At 42.1% G+C, this 16,173-nt stretch overlaps 2 protein-coding genes across 2 annotated transcripts; one reads left to right on the top strand and one right to left on the bottom strand.

The window, feature by feature from the left end:
* Window positions 1-5,813: 5,813 nt before the first annotated feature.
* On the bottom strand, window positions 5,814-11,540 carry nkap (NFKB activating protein). The gene is made up of 9 exons (XM_083652233.1): window positions 11,419-11,540; window positions 9,844-10,223; window positions 9,542-9,622; window positions 8,858-8,919; window positions 8,669-8,764; window positions 8,532-8,574; window positions 8,237-8,440; window positions 7,342-7,491; window positions 5,814-6,354 (listed from the first exon to the last, which is right to left on the bottom strand). The coding sequence occupies exons 2-9, from the start codon at window positions 10,209-10,211 to the stop codon at window positions 6,180-6,182; spliced, it is 1,179 nt and encodes a 392-aa protein (XP_083508359.1). The 5' UTR covers window positions 10,212-10,223; window positions 11,419-11,540; the 3' UTR covers window positions 5,814-6,179.
* zbtb33 (zinc finger and BTB domain containing 33) lies at window positions 10,624-15,873 on the top strand. The gene is made up of 2 exons (XM_083652232.1): window positions 10,624-10,728; window positions 12,293-15,873. The coding sequence occupies exon 2, from the start codon at window positions 12,295-12,297 to the stop codon at window positions 14,296-14,298; it is 2,004 nt and encodes a 667-aa protein (XP_083508358.1). The 5' UTR covers window positions 10,624-10,728; window positions 12,293-12,294; the 3' UTR covers window positions 14,299-15,873.
* The last annotated feature ends 300 nt before the right edge of the window (window positions 15,874-16,173 follow it).

Raw genomic sequence — 16,173 nt, forward strand, 5'->3', positions numbered from 1 at the left:
AAAAAAATCATCCGCAAGCCGGATTCGAATCTTCCACCAGCGACGTGAAAGCCCAGGGGCCTTATCCACTGAGCTATTTGTTCATCGCAACTTCATTAAGCATGGTGAATATATAGCTGCATTGCCGACTTGCCTTGCCTTGGCTATGATTATGTTTTAACCACCACCTCTGTAATGCAACAGGTACTTATATGATGATACAGAAATATTTTTTACATAATGTATGTAAACATTTATGGCACAAATGTGTTTTTATATTTAAAAATGGGCATCAAGTAATCAAGTGATGATGTTTGGTGGGGAGTGCATTTATGGTGGTTCACAGGCGGTGCTTCGACATGCACCTCTTGTATATATATCAGAATCAGAATCACTTTTATTGCCACAGTGTGCAAGTTACATACGCTGCGGTTACAATATACAGGGATAAGAAGTAGGAATCGCAAGTGCAATCAAATCGGAGTCAATATACAACATCTGAGTCAACTTTTGCCAAGCTCATGCCACCCTTGGCCCAACCAGCATTTACTATTGATAGCTATTACTCTATGCTGCTTTTGATCTCCAACATGCTCTCAACATAACACATTTGCTTGGTGGGGTGACTGGGCGGTCGTTTGGCTGTCCCTCGCCTCTGGCTCTGTGGTGTTTCTTTGTGTGCCTTTCATCATAAGATAAGGAATTCAGATCAAATTTGGCTGCAACATGCCAGTTTGTTATGGGTGGTCTCTGTGGTGTCCCTTCCTTCGATCCTTCGACCCACCGACCTCTTGTGTCTATGGGCGATTGGTAGACTGGCACGCTCTACCCCTTGAGCTAAAGCCGCCCCAAGGGCTAAGGTAATAATGAAATAGTAAGTTGTATTTTTCCATTGGTAATTGTAAATAGTATATAATAATCGTTTTCTCAAGGTTTTTGCACAATTGACACAACTGCTCATAACCAATTGGCATGTTGTAGCTAAATTTGATCTGAATTCCTTATCTTATGATGAAAGACACAAAAATCCATAGCATTGTTTCCTATATGCCTTAAGGCAAGCTATTGAATATTTGCAAGTCAAGCTATATATATATATATATATATATATATATATATATATATATATATATATATATATATATATATTAATATATATATATATATATTAATTTATATATATATATATATATATATATATATATATAGATATATAGATATATAGATATATATATATATATATAGATATATAGATATATAGATATAGATATATATATTATATTTGCAAGTCAAGCTAGATATATATAATATGTGCCAGGGCGGTTCTAGGCCGTTTTTGGGTGGGCTTTAGCCCACCCAAAAATAATCTCAGCCCACCCAAAAAAATTTAGGCAAAATTTTTTTTTTTTTTAATCCCTCTCCAAATCCATGGTGGTCATTAGTAGCAGTTTCTGACTGCACTCAATGCGCTGTGTGCATGTTTCCCCCCCCCTCTATGTTCTTAGGGTGGACTGAGACAAAAATTTAGGGGGGTTCAGCCCACCCGAAAAGTTTCTAGAACCGCGGCTGCACAGGCGCTCCCTCCTATCTGCCTAATCCCACATCACTTCACACAGGTCACACACACAGTACAGCAGCGAAGTGGTCCTCCACAGTCCACACAATCGTTCTCCCCACTCATGATCAATGAAACTGAGGTGAGCATTGAGCAGTCAGAGTCGTTAGTAGTTACTTAATTAGAGCATATTGATATGCAAATTAGCACGTAACGTTGTCGTAGGCTAAACAAAAGAACTTGTCGCTGTGCCTGCCAGACAAACAGGTGGACTGGATGAAGGTAGGTAGGCTACCATGGCGCCAGCCATGTCATGCTAGCTCGCAGTAAGCGGGTGTAAATGGATGTGATGTTTTTTGAGAAACATATGGGCATAAGTGACAAACATTTTCAAACGGGTCCCTTGTTATCTGAATGAAATTAAGCCCTTCAGAATCGCAAGTGGCTGCTTTACACAGCCTGTCTGATGTGATGATGACGATAGCTTAACATGCGTGCATGGCATCACTTATGTCTTGCTGTGATGTTAGTTCAGTATCTCAATAAAAGTTCTTACAGGCTTGTTATTTCCCTCTAAGGCAGGGATGTCAGAGATACGGCCCGCGGGCCGGATCCGGCCCACGGGCAGGTTTCATCCGGCCCGCGAGTTGTTTTGGAATATTAAAATATATATATACATATATTATTATTATTATTAAATTCGCACCCCATTATCATGAACTACGTGTGGCTAATAAGCAAGCTAAGAGTTCATTCATAAGTTAATTAACCTGCACTACAAGGAAGTATGTCAGTAGGTCATCAGGTGTAAACAAAGCCGCCATGATGCCACGCTGGAATTGAATCGCGCATTCAGCTACCTACCAAAAAACAAAAGAATCAACAAGATCAGGCACGGACTGCATAATCGGGCACGTCGGCCTGGCCTGCAAAAAAAAAAAAAAAAAAAAAAAATTGTGCCCGCAGTCAGGCCACTCACTGAACAGCAGGCCAGGCGCCGCCTACTGGTTTACTAGTGGTTTTATTACTTTATTCAGGATTAAAGTGGGTGCATCTCATTGTAAAATTGGACTTGGCCCAAATTGGGCTTCAAACGGCCCAAATTGGGCTTCAAACGGCCCAAATCTGGCTTTAAACGACCCAAATTGGGCTTCAAACGGCCCACATCTGGCTTCAAACGGCCCAAATTGAGCTTTAAACGGCCCAAATTTTTCTGACGCCGGCACGCGCGTCGGCCCGTATCGGCCTGGCCTGCTTGGTATCTAATGCCCGGCCTGAATTATGATCCCAGTCCGCCCCTGAACAAGATGCTGTCGAAAAAGAGAAAGGTTGACACGGAATGCAGGCAGTTTCAAGAGAAATGGAAAGAGCAGTATTTCTTTTGTGAAGTAAATGGGTAAATGAGTCGAATTGATTTTAGTAAAAAAAAAAATCCGGCCCCCATGAGGTCTCAGTTGAACAAATCCGGCCCTCTACCTAATATGAGTCTGACACCCCTGCTCTAAGGGAGTGCAAGGCAGATATTTAAACAGCCTTGTTTGTGTACAGTACCAGTGGCATGGGAGTAATAAAAAGGGATTAAGGACCAGGACCCCTGGTGGTCAGTAAGATGGGCTGGTTGAGCCAATGTTAAAATGATCTTTATTTATTATTTATTTTTGCTTTAAAACTATTTTTAAATTTTCTGCTTAAAGTTCATGAAAAAAGTGGCATTCTTGTTTTTTCACACAATAATTTCATAATACCATTTGTAATGCCACCGTTGTAGTGCTGTTGTTCAAAATTAAAGTACATTTTCTCAGATTTATTGGTGTCTTTCTAGTCACACAATTTAATAGTCAGTGTTTCCCATACACTGATCTATTTGTGGTGGTACACCCTACATAGATTTTGACCCCCACAAATACTGCCACATATTAATTTCAACTAGTTGACTGCAAACTCCTGCTTTAGTGCTTACAGTATATTATTATCTTGTCGGAATATTATTCCAGCCAATAAGTTAGGAAGTTCCCTTTTGATTTAATTTTACTTTTGTTTTGCCTACAAAGCAAAATGTTACTTTACTTGAAACTCCCCTGAAGTGATTTTGGTATTATTTATGCAAGCATAATTCTACCATATAGTAACCTGTATGCAGAATATATATAGTATATATAGGGAAACAATTATTTTTTCATTGCTGTAAAACCACAGAACGGTAAAGAAGATATTGATGTGTATAGTTCTTCATAGATCTAGTCTCTTCATTTTGATCTCAAAGTGCGCCAGTTTGATCCATTTTTACTTGAAACTGTACAAAATTTTCTTCCGGGGGGGCATGCCCCCGGACCCCCCTAGGGGTTCAGTGGTCCATGACCTTTGGGTGGGCTGAGCCCACCCAAAGCTCTGATGCTAAAACCGCCCCTGTGTGCCACCCTCGGCCCAACCATGTATGCCCAACCATTTATACAGCTCATCGAGCCGACCAATGCCAACCATTGCCAACCTATTGCCAACGTTGTGCCAACGTGTCATTGCTATCTGGGTAGTAAAATGCATAGAAGTGGGTAGAGATGGGTACTACTCACTGAGTACTACTAGTGGGCACTACTTAAATCCCACACAAATGGGGCCTGATTAATTCTGTGACTTCGGTCAGTGGTTCTCTAGCCCCATTTGTTCCCTCGTCCATCGCCTCTAGTGTCGCACTCTGTGATGTGAGATACCAAGGGTATAACATTTTACCACCCCCGGACAAACTACTGACATCCGTAAGGAATATAATATCTTCCAATCTGCTATATGATGTCGGAAACGGGTAAGAAACCATTTTATACCCTTGGTACCTCACATCACGGAGAGCAACGAGTCCCAGAGCCAGAGGTGTTGGGTGAGGCAGCAAATGAAGCTAGTGGTTCTCAAACTTTTTGATGTTAAGGACCCCTAAACTGACCACGGACCCCCATTTGAGAAGATTTAGTCCCAAGGTACCCCCATCTGATAAGATTTGAGCTTTTGTGACCATTTTGTGATGACCCTCCCACTCTGCTGTTAGGGTTAGGGTTAGGGTTGTTAGGCTGATTGGGTGCACCTCATGGTGCACTCATTGGTCTTAAGAACTTCAGACCATTCTCCAGTCTCTCTCCATCCTCACCAATGCACCTTTTGTTCTGTTTGTTTAATGTTATCAAATTATTGTTTTTAACTTTTACTTTGGTGTATGACTCCCCTAATTTTGTTACTTCCTTGAGCTGGGTGGTAACCGGCTATGTCCATATATTTATTATACAATTTATGGTTGCAACATAGGGTAGTCATACAACAAAGTTAAAACTATTAACTAAAACTAAGGGAAAATAACTAGACAACACAAAAACAAACGGAACAAAAGGTGAGAAGGGAGAGAGACTGAGGGTCATCACACTTAGAAGTTTTATGACAGAAAGTGTATGAAGCCCATGACCAAAATAGTCATACATTCTGTTATGTTACTTATGGTTAGAATTCTAGAGAAAATAAATTCTCCTTTTTGTTGGGAATGCCCTCAAGGACCCCTGGGGGTCCCCATACCCCACTTTGACTGAAGGGTGGCTGGACAGCTGTAAGGGCCCTGGCATTCAGTGAGAGGCTGCCAGACAGACAAGCCAGCAGGGCTAGTCAGCTTTGCCTAAACAGATTGGGCAAGTGAGGATTTAAACTTCATATGTGTGACTTGGTGGGGTTCGGATTAGCGTATAACTTGTTCTGAATTAGAAAGGGATTGATTGTAGTATGGTTGATAACGAGGTGCAGATGGCAAGGTAGACTTGGGTCCACCGAGTGGGCAAAAAGGGGGGTGTTTCTGGGATGCTGGAATACACTGTTGAGTGTTATTGAGGGGCCGTGGGCCTAATTCAACAAAACATTGGGGGAAGGGGGGTGCCCATTTGATAACCCAAGTGATTTGCCTATGGGATATATAGGATAGCAACACTTAACCATCCAAATTATTTACAGCCTGCTCTCTCCTCCCCCACATTTCCATCCCCCTTTCCTTCTGTGTCTCTCTATTATGATTGTTCAATCATGTTGTCATTATTACTACTGTAATTGCTATTGTTGTGTCAGCTAGATTTAGCTAGACCTATTCTCTGTGAAGTCCTCTGAGACATGCTTGTGAATTAGGGCTATACAAATAAACTTGACTTGACAGAACATTGAGATTTAGAATACTCAAAACATGATTTTCTTTATATACTATAGTATGATACACATATATATTATAGTAGAGAATTTTCAAGAAAAACTGAAAAATGACTTGATGTGAAAGAATTTATTAATCATTCTGTTCAGGATCAGATATGAAAATTTACAAAAGGAAATAAATCAAAAGTGCAAAGACTAGTTCCATTTAGTAAATAGGAGAGTATAATATCCTATAATACAAAAGGCATAGGGGACTAGTTGCAATTGACTCCCATTTATTTATTTACATTTTCTGTGATATTACAATGCAAAGCCTTCCTCCCCACTGCACTTTCCACTAAAAACAGAATATTACATGTTCTCTTCCCCCAAAAAACAGGCAGAGAATAAAACATAAAAGATCAACTCACAAGACACAAATAGAAATTGTGTCTTAAGAAGGGGGTGCGCTGAGTCCAAACAGTGGGAAATCCAACGTTCACTTCTCCTCTTTGCCTTTAGTCTTCCTGTAGACCATTTCCCTGAAGCTGGAGAGGATCTTGCTCTCTCTCTTCCTCCTTTCTTCCTGGTTGAAGGATGCCAGCGCTCTCTTTTCATCCGCACTGTAGATCTGGTTTTCCTTTCTCAGACGCACAGCCTCCATACGTCGATGTCTGAGGGGTCACATTTGATTTGTTAGTATGGCAACTAATCAGAAGCTTTAATTGTTCTAGTGTAAAATTACTGTATAGCAGTGTGGGAAATAAAAAAGTACAATATATATATATATATATATATATATATATATATATATACTGTGTTTAAAAATATATATACTGTATTAAAATAAATATATATATATATATATATATATATATATATATATATATATTTATTATTTTTTTGGTGCAACTTGCTGTGCTGCGCTTACGCTTGCTGTGTGTTTTGGCCATTAGAGATGGAAATGGAAAGTTAATTAATTGAATGAAAATAAAATGATCAAAATCTTGGGGGCATTTTTTTGCCCCTTGATCATGGTTTTAGGGTCATTATGAGATTTCTTGGGACATTTTTGCACTGGCTAATTTCCTACACTGCTGTCAGTTATTACTACATGAGCATGTTCAACTCGATGCACAAGTGGAAGCAAAGGGACATCACCATTTATTATAATTTTACTAATAGTCAAACTATCACCCTAATTTTAAAAGACTGTTATTCATTAGAACAGGTTGTGTGGATGATACATTTAATCCAATAAATTTTGTGCTTCATTTGAACACTTGTCAAATATCAATTAGGCCACAGCCACAAAAATATCCAGGGAGCAATTTATGTATATATTATTATATATGTATATATTGCAAAAATGACCAACTGTGCCACGGCCTTCTATTTTAGAAAGGCCTAGTTCCTTTTTCATACCGCAAAAATAATGTAGAAACAATTGATTTAAAATATACATTTTTCCATTTGGCAGATATACAACGCAAGCAAGGATCTAGTCAGGAGAGAATGATGAGTGTAAGTGCCATGAAGCGAATACAATATAAAAATTAATTCAAAAACATTAAGTAACTTTGAATGAAAATAAATTATGTTGCTTATAAAAGGCACAGACGATAGCCTTGTTTCCAAAATTAAACACAAGCAGCACGTACCTGCTACCGCTCATCACAAAGCCAGACTTCTCAAAGTTTGCGATCTCATCACTGGTCAGTCCAATCTCTCCTCTTCTCGGGATACGTTTGCCCGCTTTCACATACTCCGCCATGGCGGCACCTTCACCTGGCAACAGCGCATGGCCGAAGCTGCATGAGGACAAAAAGCAACTTTTAGCCTGAAACTCAGATTACAGAAAGAGAATTATTGTTCACAAATTTGTGTATACTAGGCATCTCGCATGCTACGCGCTCGATTCCTAGGCTCGCCCGCTATGCGGCCTCGCCTGTCCTGCAGCTCGCCCGCTGCGCAGCCTTGCCCGCAGCTCGGCTGCTGTGCATTTTGGGGGATGCTCTATCCTAAACTGAGCAGATGCCCTCCTCTCTCACCACAAGAGTCATTACGCCAAAATTAGTTGCCATGCTATTTGTGAATAAAGCTTGCTTGTCAAATTTTACCCACTGGTCTCTCATGATTGAAATATTGGTCTCGGCCGAGTTTCAAGATGGAGACCAGTTACGTTACCTCATATCACAATAGCTATCAGCTCTCAACATAAGTCAAGTGTGACATCTGTTATGACCTGTCTCGTGACTCATCACCCCATCCTCAATTGCCAATCAGCCCGTCAATATGACGTCCGCTATGACGTGGCAGTATAGCCATGGTCAGCGTGTCATCAGCCTCTTCCTGGCCGTTCACCTTAGTGGTGGCTGTACCTGGGCCGATCGTCTTCTCTGGAGCTGTGTGGGATGTGGGATCACTGGGATTTATGACATCACTGATGATGTCACAGTGGGATTTATGACATCGCAGTGGGACAGACAGAGAAACAGACAGAGCCCTAGCTCCCATTTATATACTGATGATGATGATTATAACAAGTAAACCTACTCCAGGGGTCTGTCGTCCTGGGACAGATGGGTGAGCGGAGCTTCAGGGCCGACCAGGTGCTCATCCATGCAGGTCTTCTCCACCCACATCACCCCGTTAGCATCGTCCTCCTCCTCTTCCCCTTCCTCTTCTGACTGTTCACTGCTGGACTCGCTGGACTGCTTGCGGGTCTTCTTTGCCTTCTTCTTCTTGGACTTCTTGGACCTGTGAGGAAAATATTAAGCTTGGTTAATGGTCCTGCCCCCTTTCAGTGCAAGATAATTTGATATGTAGTTTGCGAGCTATGTGAGCTTACTTTTTGCTCTTCTTCTTCTTTTTCTTCTTCTTTATTTCTTCCTCTGAAAGAAACATGATAGTTCACACTGTAACCATGATTAAAAAAAACTTTAAAACATGTTTGGCTTTTTGTAAAGAATGGAAACTTCCCCTTACCTTCTGAATCAGATTCTGACTCGCTGTCCTCTGAGTGTTTTTTGTTCTTCCTTTTTTTGGATTTCTTTTTCTTTTTTTTCTTCTTTTTCTTGTCTTCTGCAAATGACAGAAAGGATTTGTTCGGAATTCAAACTGAATGCTATTATGGTGTCATTTATCCATGTTCAGAGACACTGAACTTAAACTTACCGTCTGAGCTAGAATCTGAAGTGCTGTTTTTCACGTCTTCAACTGGTGTGAATTCATCAGAGCTGGGGGGGGGGGGGTAAAACCGAATTTAATGAATGACAAATGAAGTTTTCTGTACACAGATGTGAACTGTGTTTTTTTTAAATAATTTTTTCCATCTGCTTTTTGTAAACATTTTCTCCCCAATTGTGCTTGGTCAATTCTCCCTGGTGTCCTGGTCATTGCTCCACCCCCTCTGCCAATCTGGGGAGAGTTGTTAACTAGCACATGCTTCCTTCGATACATGTGCAGTCGATAGCTGCTTCTTTTCACCTGACAGTGAGGAGTTTCACCGGCAGGATGTAGCGTGTGGGAGGATCACGCTATTGCACCCAGTTCCCCTCCCCCCGAGCAGACGTCCTGAACGACCAAAGGAGGCTCTAGTGCAGCGACGAGGACTTGTATGCCACCCACCGGCTTCGCATCCACAGACATAGGAACATCTAACCAAGCAGAGGTACTGCTACCAGGAATTGAACCGGGGTGGTAGGTGAGTGCTTTTACCTCTACAGTCTACATTACCCAACAAACGAACTGTGTATGTACAGAAAATCACAATGAACAAAAATTATATTTTAGGAAGGTGGGTTAGTTCAGAAACAATATCATAAACATGCTGCTGTCGTGGAGAATTTGTGGACTTACTCTGGTTCCTTGACTCTCGGTGAATATCCCCAGACTTCAGGACAACCCAATTCACCAATCCTCTCCCTCTCCTGCAGACGCCTGTAACAGACAGATAGCTGCATCAAGCCAGCCACAGACTGTGGAACAACTGTGCCACCCCTATGGGTTTAACATGGACTTGTACAAGATATGGTAAACAGACATCCTTTCAAGATGTCCACTATTGTTCGTAAACTTTGTGGCAGCACTATGTCAAACACATAGCATTTCAGTTGCTGGGGCTGGGGCTGGGGGGTGGACGATAAGGTTACGGTACCAACCTGGCAATGAAAGCCTCTTGTCTCTGGCGCTGAGCGTCGTCCCGCTGCTGCTCATAGTACTCATCTCTGAAGCCGCCATATTTCGAGTTACCGTCGCGTTGGTCGGACCAGTGGTTGTTATGCCGCTCCCGGGACCGAGACCGGCTGCGTCGGGGGCTTCCTACGCGAAACCTTTTGATCGTCCTTGCCTCACGGAGTCGCCGATCCCGCTCTTCGCGTTCCCGTTCCCTGTTGCGAGGCTTGGGCAACTTGGGCCCGAAGCTATCCGGAGACAGACTCCTTCGGCTGCCGCTGCGGGATCGACTCCGTCTCCTGGGCCGAGGACTCCGAGCTCCATTGTCGGAGCTCGATCGATCCGACGTCGGCATACTGACTCCTTTCTGATGACAAATTAACAACGAACAGTTCAGTGAGATTTAAGGAAAATAAACAAACTGCCACGCTACTGCTTCATTACGTTTATGTTGTGCGCAGCCGGAAGCAGAACGCTCAATAACAGGAAATTCTGATGTGTCCGTCCCCAAATATGACCCGCTGTTACGGAGAGCACTTTGAACGTGGTTCCGCTTGTTGGGTTTTTTTGTCAGAGGTTTATTGATTGTTGCTGGCAGAGTTAAATACATGCATACAGCTTGGACAAAGAGGAATTCATGTTTGTCAGAGTGAACTACCCTGGCCATATTTTTGCTTTTTGTTGTCGACTACCCTCGGTCTCTGCTGGCGGCTGGTGCGCTCCTGCGACGGCGCCGCCTTGTGGCGGTTCAATCATTGTGACACTGACAGTTATTAGCAAGTCTCCTTATTGTCTGTTGCCAGCTAAATTACAGTCGCTGGTGGGGAACTGGCGATCCTGTTCAGTCTGGACAGAAAACATCAAGGTTGCAGGTAAACAAGGTCGATTTCGTGCGGCTATTTTAAATAGCAAGATGTTGGTCGTATTCACTCGAGTCCCGTGTTTGAGTTCTGAAACGAGCATGCTAACGGTAGCTACCTAGCTAACTCGGAAGGCCGCGCTATCCGCTTTTCAATAACGAGGAAGAGAACAAATCCAGCTACGTTAACGTTACCATTGTTAGCTAACACTAGCATTTGAATATTTACTCAAACGTATCAATAACCGGTTTGATGAAGTGACGTTAGCTAACATAACCTGTTAATTTTGCCACGAATATCAACACGCGAGTGCAAATGCTCAACTAACTTTTGCCAAGTAACTTAGCTAAGGAACGTTATTGTTTTTCTTGCGTAGATTGCAGCATGCTAAAAAAATTATTACAGCTAACAAAGGTCAAAGAGAGCCCTGTTTCACACATTCGTGCTTATTACGTTAACCCCCCAGCGTGTTCAGTGGGCGAAATGCGGGTTGTGGTTCTTATGAATCATCAATAACGTCACAATAATTCACGCTAGTTACCATTTTTCCCCGAGAAACAATCTCGCGAGGAATGCCATTGTTGGCAATGACATTCAAATTTTACTTTCAAGTTTGCAATTTACAAAGTATAACTTCAGTCGTTTAGTGGAGGATTAACTACCCATTTATATGAGGATTATATGAGGATAGAGTTGACCCACCTTTCCAGACCGACGTAAATCTTAATTATACGTTGTTCATTGAGTATATAGTATCTTTAAGGAAATGTAAATCAGACAATAATACAATTTCTTTATATTGGTAGTGCTTCACCTGATGCTGCCCACCAACTGTGTACTGTAGTTAGGTCTCGGCTTGCTCATCTTTGTATTTACTACTTTGTATTACATCAGTGCACAATGGTATTGGGTGCTGTCAACGTGTGTGGTCACGCCATTGTGATGGCAGTTTACTATTTTGGCTGTCCTGTTTTACAGGATTTTTTTAAGCAGCTACAAACAAGTTTGGCCTGCCTACTAAACAGTCCAGTTAATTTATGAGCACCTATGTAGAAGTGCTTAACGTTAATTATAATTTGCAAGAGGATTATGTAAATATGAGCTGTCATTTCTAATTATGTTTTTCAGCTAACATTTGTTTGCATGCCATGGACAGGAAATATTGCTTTTTTCCCCCCTTTCTTTTTCACACATACATTCTGGGTGTCATCCAGCCATCAGTCTAGTCTAGTCTAGTCTGTTCCTAATGGCATGAAAAACTTGCAAAATACACTACTAGGCTGAGAAGTTTATAATTTCAAAGAAGAATTTGCAATTGAATATATCAAACATTCCTCATTGCAAGAAAATCTGTTATTATTGTCCCATTTGAGGGTGAGGGTGTTGGTGATGGACCGAATAATGGAGGGAATAGGGGTAATGACCAAAACTGAGTTTGAGCCAATGTTTAAAGGATGCGTTTGGTTGAAACACCCATCTCTTCGCCCCATGGCATGCACAATAATGTAATTGCTTCTTTTTGCTGTTTACTTGGAAAAAGTGTGATTGTGTTTGTTTGTTTTCTCTCTCACTACAGGCATGCCGAGTCTAAAGCTCATATCCGCCACTGACACACAGTATTCAGCAGCTGTGCTGAAGTCAATGAACGAGCAACGAAATCATGGATTGTTTTGCGACGTCACCATCATTATACAGGACAAGAAATTCAGAGCTCACAAAACCATGCTGTCTGCCTCAAGTACTTACTTCCACCAGCTCTTCTCAGTAGCTGGACAAGTAATTGAGCTCAACTTCATCAGACCAGAAATCTTTGAGGAGATTCTTAATTACATTTACAGTTCCAAGATTGTCCGTGTTCGCTCTGACATGCTGGAGGAGCTCATAAATGCTGGACAGATACTGGGTGTGAAGTTCATTGCAAACTTGGGGCTACCGCTGTCTCAAGTGAAGGGCCTACCTGGTCTATCCAAAGACACGGAAAACAAAAATGACACAGGCACAGAGGCAATGCCAATCATCTCAGAGTCCTTTTCCATATCTGCAGAGGAATTCAATCAGACACGCAAAACTGATGATAATAATGATGAGGACTCAGACAGTGATGTTTTGTTTGTCTCAAAAACCGATGCTCAAACCAGAGCAGCCAATCAGAAATCCAAGTCTGGTGAGGTAATTGATTTGGATCCTGCTGATTCAGAAGATGTAGCGCCAAAGCTAAATCAAGAAGCAAGTGATGCGGTTGCACAAAAGGAAAAAGGCCCAGCCCCTATGAAGGCAGGAAATGCAAAGCCGCAAAATGTCAATTGTTCTCCTCAAAGTTTGCCAGCAGATGGCAGCAGCCCTCGGGAAGGCCTGGGAACGACTTCCAATAATCTATCTTCCCCTGCCGGAGTGGCTTCAGGGAGCGTGCCCACAACACCAGCCAGGTCGACCACAGGGAGCGTGCCCACAACACCAGTCAGGTCGACCACAGGGAGCGTGCCCACAACACCAGCCAGGTCGACCAGCTTCACTCCTGAGCCCTCCATAGCCTCACAGTCCTCTGAGAATAGAAATATCATGGGAGCCCACATGAAGCAAGCCTCTACTAACACTCGGCAGGGGGATTTGAAAATGCGCTTCCAAGATGTGTCGTCTGCAGGCCAGGAAAAGAAAACTGACCTTTCCCAATCAGTTTTAGCTGCAAAAAAGACAATTACACTAGATAAGGCCTCAGAAATTGACTCTATTTCTTCAGGTTGTAAGGTGTATGCCAATATTGGGGAAGACACATATGATATTGTCCCACTGAAGGAAGACCCAGGAGAGGGAGGCTCTAAAGCCAATAAAGGGAAGAGAGCCTTAATGTCCAACGCCTTAAAGTCCTTGGACAAAAGCCCTGAGTCACCAAAGGGTAGCCCCAACAAAAACCCCGAGTCACCAAAGGGCGGCCCCAACAAGAAAAAGGCCAAGAATGAGCTTGAAGACCATTATGAACTTATTATGGATGGGAAGACTTTCTACGTGTGCGTCGTCTGCAAGCGTCCGTATGTGTGTCTGACGAGCCTCCGCCGCCACTTCAACACTCACTCGTGGGAGAAGAAGTACCCGTGTCACTACTGCGACAAAGTCTTTGCCCTGGCCGAGTACAGAACTAAGCATGAGATCCACCACACAGGAGAGAGGCGCTACCAGTGCCTGCTGTGTAATGACACGTTTCTGAACTACCAGGTGCTCTCCACCCACTGCAAACAGGCCCACAACCAGGACCCCAGCGGGAGAAAAGAGAAGGACGCCACCGAAAACCACCTGTACCGCCTGCTTCCGTGTAAAACCCTGCAGATGAAGCCTTACTCGTGGACTACCGATGAAGCGATGGGGGTGATGCCCGTCATCTCCGAGGACGGCAGTGTGCAGCACGTGCCGCTGCCCCCCGCTAACGAAGACGTGCAGTCGTCCACTCAGAGCAAAATGTTGAGCTGGAATGACATCTTTGTGGAGCCTAATGCTCACGCTGGTGCGCACGCTCGAGGGGGGGCGGCCATGAATCCCCCTCCCCAGGGAGCCTCAGAATTTGACTTTGTTATACCAGAGACCTACTGAGCAAGATGGCTCACCCACTGCCCTGTTATCTGTGCCTTTTTTGCAGTGGTTCCCAATGTTTTGACAAAAAAAAGGGTCCATGTCAACAATACTGTCCTAAAATGCTCACTCCTTTTATCTCGTGTATAATGTTGCACTGCTTTTGTAATAATCCGTTATTTTTTTTGTTTTTTTGTGTTTTGTAGCAAACATGCAGTAAAACAGTAAGACATTACATCTAATAAGATACAGATAGATTCAAAACTGTTAAGAGAAGAATAAAACCGGCAAAAAATATGATAAAATGTTTAATCAAGTGATGCAAAATCCTGTCTGTAAAGAATGCATTTTAATGCAGCTGATAATGACTGACTTTGTCTTGGCTCCTTGGCTAGATTTCCAATGCCTAGGGGCTCAGAGGAAAGTTAAGGCTTGATCCCCTCTGGTCTTTAGGATTGACTTTGGGACGGCCTGGAGGAGCTCGAGCAGAAAGCAGAATGTTAACGGAGACGTTGAATCATGTTTTCTTTCACATCCTCTTACAGCCACAGTGGTTAATAGTATGATTTCATTCCAGTTTTTAATATTTAGACCATATTTGCTGAATCAGTTAATGAAGTTTAACAGCTACTCCCTTTGAGGTTCATTTCTAGAGCGTGAATAGGTTTAACATTTGTGAGAATGTGAAAGCAATTAGTTGATGGATTTATGTTGAACCGAATTTTTTTCTGGTCAATGTAAATTAATGTGTTTGTGGTTTCAACAGATTTGTGTAAAATGGTGGACGTAAACTCTTGATATCAAATCCATCATGGGCTAATGCAGTCAAGAAGCTCAGGCTGTGTCTGAGGATCCATTGGATTCACAACACTTTTCTGGGCTGTTATCCCACCTGCCTGGTTCCCATTTGAGACCATTGATGAAATGTTTTCCTTCGTTCTATCAAGAGAAGCATAATTATGATTTAAATAATGTCTATTTTTTCAGTATGTTTTTGTTGGATATCCCACAGCTGGGTATTGTTATTTAATTTCGAATGTCTTCAAAAGATTATAGCGTATTTGCAGTCCATTCTAAGCCCTTTGATTTACTCTGATCATAATGACCTGTGCTTTGTTTAGTTGTATTTTGCGTTTTCTTATGCTGGCCATATTATTTTTTATTTCATTTCAAGATGTCAATGCCAAAATCTGCCTGCTATGTACTGCAGGGCAGGCTAGAGATTGCTTAAAAAGGTAATGATCGGAGTTAGCTTGGGTAAACCCTGCCTCCATGTGACCCCCATGTACTATCAGTCACGTAGTCACTTACGTTACAGACACAGTCTGTGATATCACGTTGAAGGCTCAAGGCTGGGTTCACCCATGCTAGGTCGGAGTGACGTAAACTGAGAATTCATTCAGTCTGTACAGATAGCACTTCTCCTGGGATCATGCAAGAATATTTTGTAACAATTTTACTTTTCCATTCTGCTTTTGTTGTCTGAATGTAGTTAGTATGAGTAAGCAAGTAGTGCTAACACATCCTTCTATATTACTTCCATGTCATTCAATAAAATCACTGCAGGCTTTGTTACAATAAACAAATTAACATTGGTGTTCAATGTAAATATTTGTGCTATAGACCTCTTTTTTTACTTTTCTTTTTTAATCTTATTTATTAGGTCTTTAGTGCTAGTCAAAATGAAATAAAGTCAATAAAAATACTTGGTTCTATCATTTTTGACATTTTATGGAATGTCTCTTTTCTGTCAATTACCAAAGAGTTGTACACCCTCAAACATTCGACCTCCGGATGGTACTCTTTTTTTCTTGCATACCCCTGGGGTTACACAATACCCCACTTTGAGAATAAGTGCTGTAGCCGATCAAAACCTGTGATAAAGCAGGTATGACC

Source organism: Poromitra crassiceps, assembly GCF_964638095.1.
Source record: "Poromitra crassiceps genome assembly, chromosome: 15".
Lineage (NCBI taxonomy): Eukaryota > Metazoa > Chordata > Actinopteri > Beryciformes > Melamphaidae > Poromitra > Poromitra crassiceps.

Excerpts from the sequence above, each read along its gene's own strand:
- nkap (XM_083652233.1), bottom strand. The coding sequence starts at position 10,211 with ATGCCGACGTCGGATCGATCGAGCTCCGACAATGGAGCTCGGAGTCCT. Across the intron at positions 9,623-9,843 it reads CAAGAGGCTTTCATTGCCAG|GCGTCTGCAGGAGAGGGAGA; the intron begins GTTGGTACCGTA and ends TGTCTGTTACAG. Across the intron at positions 6,355-7,341 it reads TTTGTGATGAGCGGTAGCAG|ACATCGACGTATGGAGGCTG; the intron begins GTACGTGCTGCT and ends GTGACCCCTCAG.
- zbtb33 (XM_083652232.1), top strand. The coding sequence starts at position 12,295 with ATGCCGAGTCTAAAGCTCATATCCGCCACTGACACACAGTATTCAGCA.